At 41.0% G+C, this 13,349-nt stretch overlaps 1 protein-coding gene across 2 annotated transcripts in view; it reads right to left on the bottom strand.

The window, feature by feature from the left end:
- Positions 1-13,349, bottom strand: part of LOC131678865 (follicle-stimulating hormone receptor-like) — a 497,363-nt gene that overhangs the window by 282,691 nt on the left and 201,323 nt on the right. For both annotated transcript variants that reach the window (XM_058959280.1, XM_058959281.1), the window contains one exon: positions 2,815-3,666. In XM_058959280.1, coding sequence (XP_058815263.1) covers positions 2,815-3,191 — 377 coding nt within the window. In that variant the 5' untranslated portion in view covers positions 3,192-3,666. The remainder of the gene's footprint in view (positions 1-2,814; positions 3,667-13,349) is intronic.

The raw sequence follows: 13,349 nt of genomic DNA, 5'->3' as shown, positions 1-13,349 counted from the left end.
AATTTACTGAGAACGATATAGCTGAGACGACAGTTTTTGTTTTCGCGTCATTTTAACGCATCATCATTTTCATTGGCACTTAATTCCACTTTCATGCGAGAAATTCGTTCCGTTCATGCGAGTTCGCAACACTGTTGCGACTAAAATGTTGTGACTGGTTGAATCTTCAATAATTTCGATTTTATGTCTTCAGTATATAGCAGTCTCACGATCTGTTTTTATTCGTTTTGGACTAAAATGAGAGATGATCAGAAATCACGGAGGAGGAAAAAAGAATCAGCTAATCTAAGAAGCCTCAAGAGCACCTCTTCTATCTTTTCTATGCACTCAGAACGAGTGCTTTCGGAATTTCGCTCTGATCCTCTCGATTCGGTTGAATAAAACTGCATTTTCGAAAACACATTACGTCTTCGTTATCCGCACAACATTCAACGTTAGGTGGAACAACGTTGATTGAAATTGTTTCCTAAATTATGGTAAAACAAACCTGTAATCAAAATGCATTACAGCTTCTCTTCCGATCTTGATGATGATTGTAAAAAAAACTTGAGCTAATTAAAAACGAACCAATTACTGTGCAGATTGTTTGAATTGACTTAGAAAGCGCAACTGCAAGCATCTTCGCATACCAAAACTGCCGCTGAAATCGGATAATCTACAATAATTTAAAAACATATAAATCTGAAAGAAAGTCTCTTCGGCACAGGAGAAACAAGTGTGATGCTAAAATTATTTAGCTCACCCATATTTATAGTTTCGTGTAATTCTAGTGCTGTCATCAATGTTACATTCAGTGCTTCGAAATTTCAAAATCAGTTAACTATGTATCTGCTTATCGAAACTGATATTCAGATTCAACGCCTCGGTCATTCATTAACTTTTCAACTGACTGAAATTTCATGCAGAATCGAATGTTTGAGTGCAGAGGAAATATAAATTACTTCAGCAACCAAAGCATTCATTTGTTACTATTTGGACAGTTCGATCATTAGTCAGCGGCGTAATCTATGTCTAGTGCATTTTCGCTCAATAATCCCTCTCAGAGCTAGCATAGAAACAAAATTCAGTTTGCTTCTGAAACCGAACATATGTGAACCCGAATGCACTATGTCGGGAGAATGAATGACGAGGGAAACAAACCAAACATTTCATTCATCGCGGTGGGCAGGAATTAAATTTCGGTTCTGTTTCAAGTTCACGCAGGGATGTCATTTTTTTAAAGCTCTGTTTACATTTAACAAAATTTACGTAAATTGCAAGATAACAGTAATCAGAGGATTTTCTTTCGATTAGTGAACAGTCCTATAGTAGATAAAATTCCGATTAGTTTAGTAAATAAATTCATTGAAACATCTCTTTTGTATTGTCCAAAAATCCATGAATTCCGAAATGAAACCTGTAAGCTTCGTGTGCTCAAATATTATATTTGCTTAATCTAGGTTAATACAGCTATAGTTCTTATTTATGCTTTGTAGGGAAATAAGTATTTTTTGTACACCCTTTACATGTCAACAGACAAAATTACTGGTCTGTCTTTTGCCATAATTTCAAGGATCTAGTAGAAGAATTGCCTAGAAAAATAGGCCTGTCTAATGATATAAAAAGTATCAATTTCATAAAAGAATAGGATCTGTGAAAAATCTGAATACTTAAATAGATAAATAATTAGTTGCTCTCACTTGTCTGAAAATAGTTTTTAATGTATCATCATTTAAATTGAAAATTATTATAAATTTGAGTTGAATAGAAGTTGAACCGTTTCTGCGCATCTACAAATCGCCTGCCTAATCAGAAGATTTGGAGCGAATTTCGACATTCTCTTGTATTTGTATTTAAATAATTGAGTCTTAATGAACTATACTAAAAAGAAATGACCTAAAGTGGCATGCGTGGAACTAATGACGAAGTCAAAGATGTCGTTATAATCATTGAAGCGACGACGGGTCATTTCTAATATCGGTTGTTGGCAGCATAGTTAGTGTTGTGCATTTCAGAGTGCAACAGTGTTCGAGAACAAAGAACGTCCCAGACTTGCACGTAGGGCGATTTACCTCGGGTCCGAAGCGGATCTATTGGTTGGGACCTGGCACGCAGCCAAACATCATGCTCAATGTCATCATTAACAATTCTCGCAGACACAGTGACTACTCTCAGCAAGTCGTATACGACGGACATGCCTTGGCATCGCCAGAAAAAAGTCCCAGTTCACATTCAAGCCCTTAAACCAAGCCTTCGTTAATATCTTCGGGATAATTAAATGTAACCACCGTTCCAGATACTCGTTGCTCTATGAAGTTTTACAACTACCGAGAGTCTTCTGACGAGAGATACTGAAAAATTCGTTCTAGTTCGTCCACCTTCACTAAAGAGTCCTCCATCTCATTGCCCAGACTAGAGCATTGCGATAGAGCAATGTGATGGGGCCCAAACCAAGGTAATTTGGTAACAATTTTCAGATAAAGCACTCAGATGTATCCGTATTTGCCATAGGAAATACGGTGAGTGCTTTCCAAGCGGCTACGCCACATGGACGGCCTCAATGGAGCCGAAACTGTCTGAAACTGTCAGCGGGCAAAGTGTCAAACTTTCTTTTGCTAAGGGAATACTGAATAGCAGCTAATTCTGCGACGTAAATTGAAGCAGGATCACTTAGTTTGAATGAGGCAGCAAACATTTCGTTGCAGATACCGAAGCCGGTGTATCCGTCGAGAATCGAAAATTCTGCAGAGAAAATATACCGAGCACCCTCCTTCTCCAGAAAATACCCAATCTGGTTAACTATAAGACTATCGGTAAGATTCTTCATTTACTTACAGTTTAACAATTTCAGCTGGCAAATCCACCGGAACCGTCTCCAGCCCGATGCCCCGGCAAGTCAGGGCAACCTCCTCGGACGAACCGACACACTGGCAGCCCCTCGTTTGCCAGGGCTTGCAGATCTCCTTCAACGTTCGACCCACAATGCCATACTGCTGCAAAGCCTTCTCGTACATCGCTTTGGCTTCCTTCTCCGAATCCATCGACGGGATCAGCAAACTTTCCTTCAGCATCATCTTCGTCTGGCTGGTGGTCTGCAGTGTTGGGCTCAGCCCATGCGCGCTTCGGGTGTAGCTTTGAAATAGTAGCAATATCAGTAGCACCAGAACCACGTGGCCCTTCATCGTTAGATGGTTGGTGAATCGCACCGCCATTCCTCCACTGGTGAGATCACACTGCACACACAAACCCACCGACACTAATTATCCGTTTTAGGTTAACGAGAACAAATTACTTGTGGTAGCTATATACTAAACGAAAACGATTATTATACCACCAGTTGTCGCCACTAGCACCATTATTGCCACTACCAATGGAAAGCAGTAGTAAAAAACGCCGAAATTTTGTTTTCATATTCTTTCTTCCTCCTCTCAGCCACTAGTCCGCTTAGCCCGGGTCGGCTTAGTTATATGTTGGACGCGCGCGTTTAACGTATTAGCACTACCGGGAGCACCACCAGCTCCCACCCGAATTCGAGCATCGATCGTTTCTAGGCCCCCGATCAGATCCGATCCGGCGCACGGTACGGTGCGATTACGTGCGGTGTCACTCACTTGCTCACTCCGGGGTCTGATTTCAACAAGTTGGCCGCAAACAGCAGCAGCCAGCAGCAGCTCTCCACTAAATGGTCTGTAATTATGCAAGAAAACAGATACACATGAGATCAAAAACAATCAGAATGATATATGTATATAAATGTGTGAACTTGGTCGAGCGGAATCGATTTATTTATGGCCATTTTTTTGTACCGCCGCATGATGGCAGATATAATTAGAGTTAATTTCCAATTAGGTTTCGAGCCGGAGGGATGGGTTCAACAATAATCCGAAGCAGATGGGTTTGGAGGTGGAGCAATACTTGCGCGCAATCAAATGTTTATTTTTTCGTTTACACACTAGAATGCGATGACAGTTTTCACCATTGACACAGCAATCATGACGTGCTATTTATCCCAAAAGATCAATTAGGTTCTTTACTGACACAGTTAACCTCACATGGACTTAGAAAAATTTGTGGACGACTAGATTTGCTCGAAGGAAATCGTAAAGAATTTTTCTAAGTCCATGTAAACAGTACAAGCGAACTGTCAAAAATAAACACTCGGTTCCTTTGTGACGTCACCGTAAAGTACTCAATTGATATATGTAACGAATTAAATAGGCACACTGAGACCTCGCATTTTTATACTACCGCCCTTACTAGAAGTGGGTTGTTTTCTTCTAAGTTCTCCATGTAAACGATCCGTTTTCCTCCACATTCAAACGTCAAAACGGCTTAATAAACAAACGTAATAGGAATGTAAAAAAAATATTTTTGGGCCAGATGACATTATTCTTATCTTGCTCGACGTAGTATGAAGTTATTTACAACCACTAACACAACAATGTAAATCCCTTTCTCTTGTACTGAAACTTAATGATTTCTTATTACATTTTTTCACAACACTCAACGATGATAAACCATCCACTCAACCAAAGCAGTGTTTCCCCAACGATCAACCCAACTAATATGGACAGATGGTCTTTATCTGGAACGACCTTGTCGGATATCGTCGTGTTTAAGTTCAGTAAGTTGGAATCACCATATGTCAGTGCATTCCTTATTTTATGTAAGAGCTGCTAAAGAGCGGAGCATCAGATTATGACCACATTGTGCAGCGGCGGCTCTCGTCTCTCGTCTCCAGGATAATTATACATTGCAACCGTGAACCTTACCAGACGCCATCGGCACTGGCTGGCTGCTGTGTCTGACCGAAACAGTCAAATTTATCCACGTAGTATAGATGGGGACACGGTGTGATTAATCATCGACGTTTTAGTACACGGCATTCCCGTTTCAGATGGGGGTGTTTAAGTTGTTGTCACGAAAAGATTTATTAAATACCGCGAATGTAGGCACATCTGCACTTCAAATGATAAAATTAAATTCAAAAATATTGCAATTTATGCTTTATATTGAATGCAACTTTATAAAAATAATAGTAAAATAACACACATAACAGGAACATGCAATAATACCTTATTAAGCAGCGGAAGAAATCAGAAATGAATACCGATGAAGACATGGACATGTACGATAAGCCGAGAGAAGGCAGTCTAACTGACCCCAAGTTGCCGTGGACAACGCAGCCAATGCATCCCCGCTAAGAAAAAGTATTTCAACAGGCCGCAACTAGCTGCGTCAATAAGTCCCAACAAACAGGCAGTAACTTTGTGTATTTTTTTAAATTTTTACATGTTGATCCAAGGCACAGTAATGCCAATGAATTTGGCCACGCGAAATATTAAAAAAAATAATAAAGAAATATCTTCAATCTCACGATGGCTAGACCGATTTTAACAAAGTAATAATTAAATGAAAGGTGTAACGTGGCCATAGGCTGTCATTGAATTTTATTTGGATCGGAGTTCTGGTTCCGGAGTAACAGGTTGAAGAGTGCGATCACACATCAAATTCTCATATAAACTGGTACCTTGATAAAGTCCTTGAATTAAGGTCGCATTTCATCTGAATCAGAGTTATGATCAGATTATGAGACAACGACTGTATAACCGAGGCCCTGTGGGCCGAATTACATAATCCATTCGACTCAGTTGCTCGAGATCGAAAAATGTCTGTTTTTATAGCAAAGTTTAAAAAGATTGAAAAGCCTGGCCTGCAGTGTATGGGCATTGTGTGAGACCCACGACGTTGTCACGGTCGTTGTGATATCGTTGCATCTTTTTCTTTTGCTCACGAGTTATCAGCTATCTTAGCTGTCTCGGGGCCTCACATGATCCATGAAATGACTTGACCTTTGAGCCATTTATCTTTCGACTCTGCTTTTCGTCTGCGTCTATTGTGTAGCTGTTATTCGTGATCTACTCGCTCTAATCCTCCGGCGGTGGATCTACCTTACTCACGAGCAACCCGCTAGGGTGTCCAGGTTAGTCCGGCGATTCCGTTGGAGTCTTGCGTCCCGTTCACTGGCACCCCGATGACGCGAACCCGGTGCTACGCCGCGCACTACTGAACTGGTCCCCGACGGTGGAGAGTTCCCTGGTGGCGGAATTTCTCCCGAAACCCGATTTGTGGTTCCACGGCGGCTTTCTAGTCAACGGTGCTACTTTATTGATCACTTCGCCACTTTCTCTGCAGCTCGAAGAGTGTACCCGTAACTACTCTGTTGACAGCATCTTATTGGCACTCGGAATTGGAATGACGCTGTCAGCACGAGATGCTTCCAGAAAAAGGTCCTTGTCGAAGTTCTTTATTTTCCACTTCCGCTCGCCAGTCCTCACTCTCGGTGTTACCGTACAATTTCGCCGACTAACGGTGTAGTGGATCGCTTGGTGGTCACTATATGTGTACTGCTCACTAACTCGCCAATTCATCAGCGAAGGACTGCAGAATGTTATGTCGATGATGGATTCTCGACTTTTTATCCATTTTAATGGATCCCAACTCCGGGCCGCTAACTCCACTCGTTGTATATAGTCGCCTCTCGTGATCCCATGATTATCTATGAAGCAGGGAGGTCATGCAAGGGTTGACACTATCCTTCATGGGGAGTAGTGTTCAAAGCCGGATCGGCGTAAAATCGGGAATGCTTCAACCGAACCTAGTATCACTAACTTAATGGTGACGAGTTTTGAACGTACCCGGAGACCACACTAGGTTTTGTTGTGACGGAGGCAGCCGTGCTGATAGCCCACTCGCCATTTCAAGTCGGTGTCATCCTTCCTTAATCAGGGAGTAGAGCAGCATGGATTGAGGTTTAGCAGAGCCCAATCCAAACCCCACCATATCCTAGCAAAACTCCCCAACTCGCAGTAAGGCCGGGGAGAGGGAGAGGGTAGGTTCGTTAAGCCCGTAGACTCTTGTCTTTCCTGTCCATGCTGCCCTATTGTGTGTATGTATGTATGTATGTATGTATGTATATATGTATGTTTTTTATAGTAGGGTTTATAAAGCTTCAAAAGCCTGGCCTGTAGTGTATTGGCACTGTGTTGGACTCACGACTCAAGTTCGTGCCTAACCACTAAACAATCCTTACTTTTTACGCCCTTCTTCCCCACGGAACTACGACAACTTCCTTGGCCTGATTCAAGGTCTGTACCAATAGGGTGTCGTGCTCAATAAAATTACAAAATTACAAATTACAAGGTATTACTTCGTGGGAGGGATCGTTGTGCTTTCGTCGCATCTCTTTCTTCAGCTCTTTCTCGGAGCCTCACTTGGTTCCTGGAGTGGCTCGACCTATGAGCTTTGATTTATCTCTCGACTCTTCTCTTACTTCTTGTCTCCATCTATTACGTCGCCGTTTAACTCTTGTCCTCGTGAGCCGTTTAGGTGCTGATTCCTTGAGCCATTTAGCTCAAGTTTCCGTGAGTCATTCAGCTCCCATGATCTACTTATCACGATCACGATCTACTTGGATAGTCTCCAACGGTGAACTCACCCTACTCCAACCGATAGTTCCCCGACGGAGGAATTACCCCCGACACCGATACTCACTTCCTTGAGCCATTTAGCTCCCAGCTTTATCGAGATCAACTCGGATATTATCCTACTCCGAGAGTTCTCCGGCAACGGGGCGGCGGTTCTACCCTACCGAGAATTCCCAGGCGGTAGATTGCTCACGATACCGATGTACGCTTATGTGAGCCATTTAGCTCCCCGCTTCGTCTACTCGGTCTAGTCCCCGGCGGTGGACCTAGCCTACTCAACGGGCCAGCCAGTAGGTGCTGAGGTCCATCCAGCGATTCCGGGTGGAGCGTAGCTTCCGGTTCACTGGCGCCCCAACGACTCACTGCTAGCTATTCGACAAGGTCTACTCGGTCTAATCCCCGGCGGTGGATCTAGCCTACTCACGAGCTACTACTCAACTGGTCCCCGGCGATGGACCTAGTCTACACCGTCGAAGAGTTCCCCGACGGCGGAATTTCTTCCGAAACCCGATTTGTGGTTTCCTGGCGGCGTTCTAGCCAATGGCGCAACTTTCAACAGTTTGTTTAGCTCCCGACTTTCCTCTTGCATGTCGCCATTCTCTCCATCTATTACGTTGTTTCAATCCTTTGCGTATTTGAGCCATTAGGACACTTCACTCGAATATTCCCCAGCGGTAAATCACCGCAGGGCATTGAGCTCCGATTTCTATGAGCTACTTAGATCCCGGATTTGTCGCGATTTATTAGGATAGTGCCACAGGATAGTGTCTCCTTTCTCCGACTGAGAGTTCCCCGGCGGCGGAATTTCTCCCGACACCGATACCCGTACTCGGCACCGATGTCCGTTTAGTTAGTCAATTAATTCCGGCGGTGGACCAGGCCTACTCAACGGGCATACCGGTAGGTTGCTGAGATCTGTCGCCAATTTTCACTATAAGTAAAATATTCTTAAAAGATCTTAGAACTTTTTCAAACGAAACTTTCATTTTAAACATTGGGCGCCTTTTGAGGAACATATAAAAAAATTTAATACACAATAATGAACTACTAATTTAAAATTAAAACTAATTTAATTAGGAAGTCGGACCACCCCTACTCTCACCCTGGATTCGCCCTCATTACGATTCTAAGGAGGCTCCGATTCCACTTCTACAAGATTCGCTGTATGATTCAATACTGCTTCCGAATTGTAATGATAAAATGCTGGATGTTTATTACAAAAGCTCGATTCAGAATTTCCGGAAAAAAAGCAAATAAATAACCTCAACAAGAGGCTCTTCAAACTTCAATAAAACACTTTAAATTGGCCATATTCAGCCGACATTACGTTCAATAATTTTCCACATATCCAATTCATGTGACCATTTGACCAACCCTCACGTACAAGTACAAGTTGGGCAAATTAAGCGCCTGATGCTGACGTCTGACGTCCACTGTCGAATGGATCTTGAACAGTGCCACAACAAGAGCAGCTACAGCACCATCAATATCAGCAACAGCACCCGGCTGCCCCGGAACGGTTCGGTAAAGCCGGGTTTTGCCGTGTGTTGAAGTACCATTACGTAATTTAGTCATTCAGTTCATGTCCCGAGTCATGTTACTCATGGCTGTCTGGCTGGGTTGGCTTGGTTGGCACACGGGCAATTTTGATCAATCTGGCTTCCCCCAAAATACCTGTGCCACTTTTGCTGGTCGGTTGACGAAGAACCCGCTGCTGGCCGGTAGCCGAAATTGGCTTGTACTGTATGTATCGTACTGCAAAGGGAGCCCCGGAGGATGTGAACTAAAACTAACCGATTGACCAAAAATGTAAACAAAAGAAAGGTCAGTAAAATAATGATCGATTGGAAACATGAATCAGGTGTGCGTGGCTGGCCGTTTGCCTTGGGCTGAAACTGGTTCACCGCGCTGTCGGTGCTCTGTGGTGACGTACGACTACTACTGCGGGTGAACGGTGGAGATCGGTTCGATCGGGGTAGGGTAGGGCCAACGCAGTGTAGCGATAGGACCACAGTTGGAAAAGGGCCGAGGCTAGAAGCGGATGTCGTTGAATTTATTTTATATTACATTTCTGCTATAATAATAATTCACTTTTATGAATCGAATGATCTAAATAGAGGCAATAAAATATTTGGATTGATTTTTCGATTTTCGATAAAAGAAACCAGTCTTCGGAGTGCTCCTCGATATCGATCCGCGATTATGTGGATTAAGATTCTGTGACCTGTTTTAGGCTTACCAAAATGTTGACAAAAGTTACCAAGTGGAAAAACGTCCGATAATAAATTTCATAAATAATCCATCACACAACTTCTAACCAAATAGTAATTTATAACAACTGTCAACTGTTGGGTACGCCGTAGGACAAACGGTTTGAATCTATTTTTCACCAAATCTGCATCCCATGCCCGCAATGAACTATCCGAGAAGATGCTTCACAGTTTCACATATCGAAGACCAACATTCTAAAAACACGCACCGGCCCGGTCAGTGCGCACACATAACCGCAGAAAAGCACTAAACAACCTAATCCCACCACCGATGAATCGATCCATCACTGTCAGCCGTCTCTCAAAAAGGCCACAGGTATTCTCGAATCACTGTCATCTTTACTGTCGCTGTTTGCTAGTCAGTGGGTCCTCATCAAATTGGATATTGTTTTCCCTGTGCTATGACCGACAACCGTCAGGGCCCCATAACGCAAACTAGAAGGTACAAAAAGTACCCGACTCTGCTAATCATCAGCCCGTCGTCATCAATCAGCAAGCGCAGGGAAGGGGGAAGACTGCGGTCCACACCTCCCTTCCCCCTTCACAGCGATGGCTTAGTGTACAACTTCTTGGATTTGTGACCACATCGTTAGTGCTACGTTTAACGGCATGCCACATGCCAAAGGAACGGGGAAGGAAAAGGTTAAAATCAACCTGCCAAGATGGGGACACCGAGACAGGCCAACCATTCCATCACCCGGTCGCTCGGAGAAAGACAAAAACACGTGAAACTCGAAGAAGGGCAGCACTTACAGCGGTCTTCGGAACGGTAACCAGTCCGGTTGTGGTGGTGAGCAAAAAAATAGATAGGTGATAGCTGATAGAAACAAGGTACACTGTCTCCTTGTCCAGTTGTGATGCCTGGTTGACACCTTGCTTCGCTGCGATTACAAATTGAATTAGACACACCGGTTGACTTTTGCTAATCGAGATGTTAGGAGCTGGAATCTGATAGACAATCGGATATCGGTGAAGTTTTTCTCCGCGAATCGAAATCCAATCAACTTTCCAGCCGTGGTTTATCAGTGCCTTTGGCTAAACCGAAAATAAATCTGGGTGTGTCACGTCGCGTTACTCAAAAATGCTCGCATTCGCTGCTGAGCAATTCCACTTCAGCAAAGTTGTAGAGAAACCCACCACGAAGATTTTTTTTCGAAGATATCAACATTGTGACTGATACGGTTTTCGAGATGTAGGGCGTTATTTGTGGAAGATCCCTCAAAGCTCAAACACTAACTTAGTGACAGGACTAAGCTATGCACTATGCTATATTTCTGCTTAGTGGAGAAAAAATTAGATGAAAATAATTTTTTCCATTGATGAGAATAGTTCTTTTCTTGCGGGATATCACGCAGGACCAGGGATTTGCTCAAGAACACAAAAATGTTTTCGTTTTTTGGAGCTAGCGTCAATCTGGCATAGCTTAGTCCTGTACCTAAGCTAGTGTCGGATTCTGATGAGACTAAGTTGAAACGCAAATTCCATAATTAATTTAGCGACATAGTTTTTGTGCTGTTCACGCGCAAAAAATGGCTTTAAACAATTTTTTCCTCAATGGATAAAAAACAGTTTTACCTAATTTTTTCTCCAGTAAGGAAAAATCAGTTTTTTCACAATAATATTGTTCAGAAAACAGAGTTTCCAAATGCCTTTCATGGTAAAACCGGACTATTTCACTCAAACTATTTTGGTTGAGGGAAGCTTGGAGCGTTATGATTTTTTCAGCATTTAGAGCAATTTCCTGGTAATTTCATTTAGTTATCGTATGGTTTGCTCGTTTTAGAATTATGAACCTTGAAAATGAGCTATTTTCAATCGAACGAGTGAATGGATCTATAAATACAAGCGCCAGCAAGTTCACGCCTTTTGCAAAGTTGTCCATTTCAGTAGTTTACAAAACTTTCTAGAGCTCAGAAATAAACTTAATGAAAGAACTTATGGCGAAAGAATGCTCTATATCTCGAAAACCGTAACAACCCCAAAGTTGATATCTGCAAAAAATATTCGTGGTAAGTTTCTCTACAACTTTTCTGCGTAGAGTAATTTGCTATCTTATGAGTTTATGAAGAAAACAAATTTTATAACTCACTTTTAGGAGGATTAATCATCGATTCGATACGATAGAAAGAAGGGGGTTTTCACTCCAAAAAACTTACTCAAAGATATCACATTGCTAAATAAATAGTTTTGACGTAATCAAAAAAGTCCTCATTTTGCACTTTGGAACCACTGTGCCATGAGTGCACAGTGGTCCAGAATGAAAATTTAGCAGGAGTTTTAACTTTTTGCTAAAATTAAATGACTTATCCTTACAACATGTTTGGCAAAGTTGTTGTACTTTGCAAGGCCCTTCTTTTTGATTAAACCGATGCTAGGGTGGTTCTAAATTTAGCAATATTTACAATAGAACTTTTTAACGGTTCGAGATAGAGCTTTACTGTCTTCGATGAAGTTGTAGAGCAACACATTTTAGACAAATTTGCTGAAGACATGCAAGCTCTAGCTTTCATATTTTCCATTGCACGAGAAATTCAAATGAAAGCTTTAGGGTGTTCCTTAAAAACGGTTTTATTTCTATAACTTTTGAAGTTTTTATTTTACGCTAAAGTACCCTTTAAACAACTTAAAGATTATTTTAGGGCGCATAATTTGCTTTAAAACACCAACTACTTAACTTTTTTTCTTTTTAAAGTTATAAGAACTTTTATATAAAAAATATAACTTTTTCAAATAGAATTATCTTCAATTCGGGCACTCAACATTGAATACTGTTGCTTTTATATGAAATAGCATGTTTTGTAGTATAGGTCACCAAAAAATGGCAAGTGCGATATTTTTTTATATCTTGCAATATTTACTCAAAAAATTGTTTATTTTTAGTAAAAAGTATATATAACTTTCTAACGAGCGAAGCTAGAGGTTCAATATGTTAAGACAAATTGTTCTCCTTCAAAATATCTGAAAGTATTTCTAAAGTGATCTTAATGAAAAATCAAAGCTGCAAAAGTTTTCCAAAGAAAACCATTTTTTAAGAAGCACCCTAATTTTCTTTGGTAAATTTCTTGTAAAATGAAAAGTATACGACATAGAGTTTCAGTGTCTTCGACAAAGTTTTTCAAAATTTCATTATCTTCAATTTCGTGGAAGACAGCGAAAATCTATCTCGAGCCACTAAAAAGTTATTTCTCTGATTTTAAAAAAATTAGAACCACCCTACCTACTATTTAAAATAATAGAAAAGTATTGTAAAGTGCAATATTTTACCATGAAAACGAAACATTTTTTATATTGTTCACCGTGAAAGTAATTTAAACATATTACAAAGAGTCAATTCATGAAAAACCAAATTTTTAATATAACTTTTTCAGTTTTCATTTTTTTACAACCTATCCTTCAGATATTTTTCAAAGTTTATGAAGACGAACATTTTCTTCTAATACATAAAAACTCTAGCTTTTATTGTTCAGAAGATATAAGCACTTAATATTTCAAAAATAGATTTTTTTAAATCAATTTTATGAAATTTAAAAAAATATCGTTTTCACCATTTTTTTGCTCAATTATAACTGTAATCATGACCTTATTTATAGTTCAAAAAGAGTTTTCTTTTATT

Source organism: Topomyia yanbarensis, chromosome 2 (genome assembly GCF_030247195.1).
Source record: "Topomyia yanbarensis strain Yona2022 chromosome 2, ASM3024719v1, whole genome shotgun sequence".
In the NCBI taxonomy this organism is placed as follows: domain Eukaryota; kingdom Metazoa; phylum Arthropoda; class Insecta; order Diptera; family Culicidae; genus Topomyia; species Topomyia yanbarensis.
Note: the sequence above shows the minus strand (reverse complement) of the source record. Positions and strands in the feature narration are given on the sequence as shown.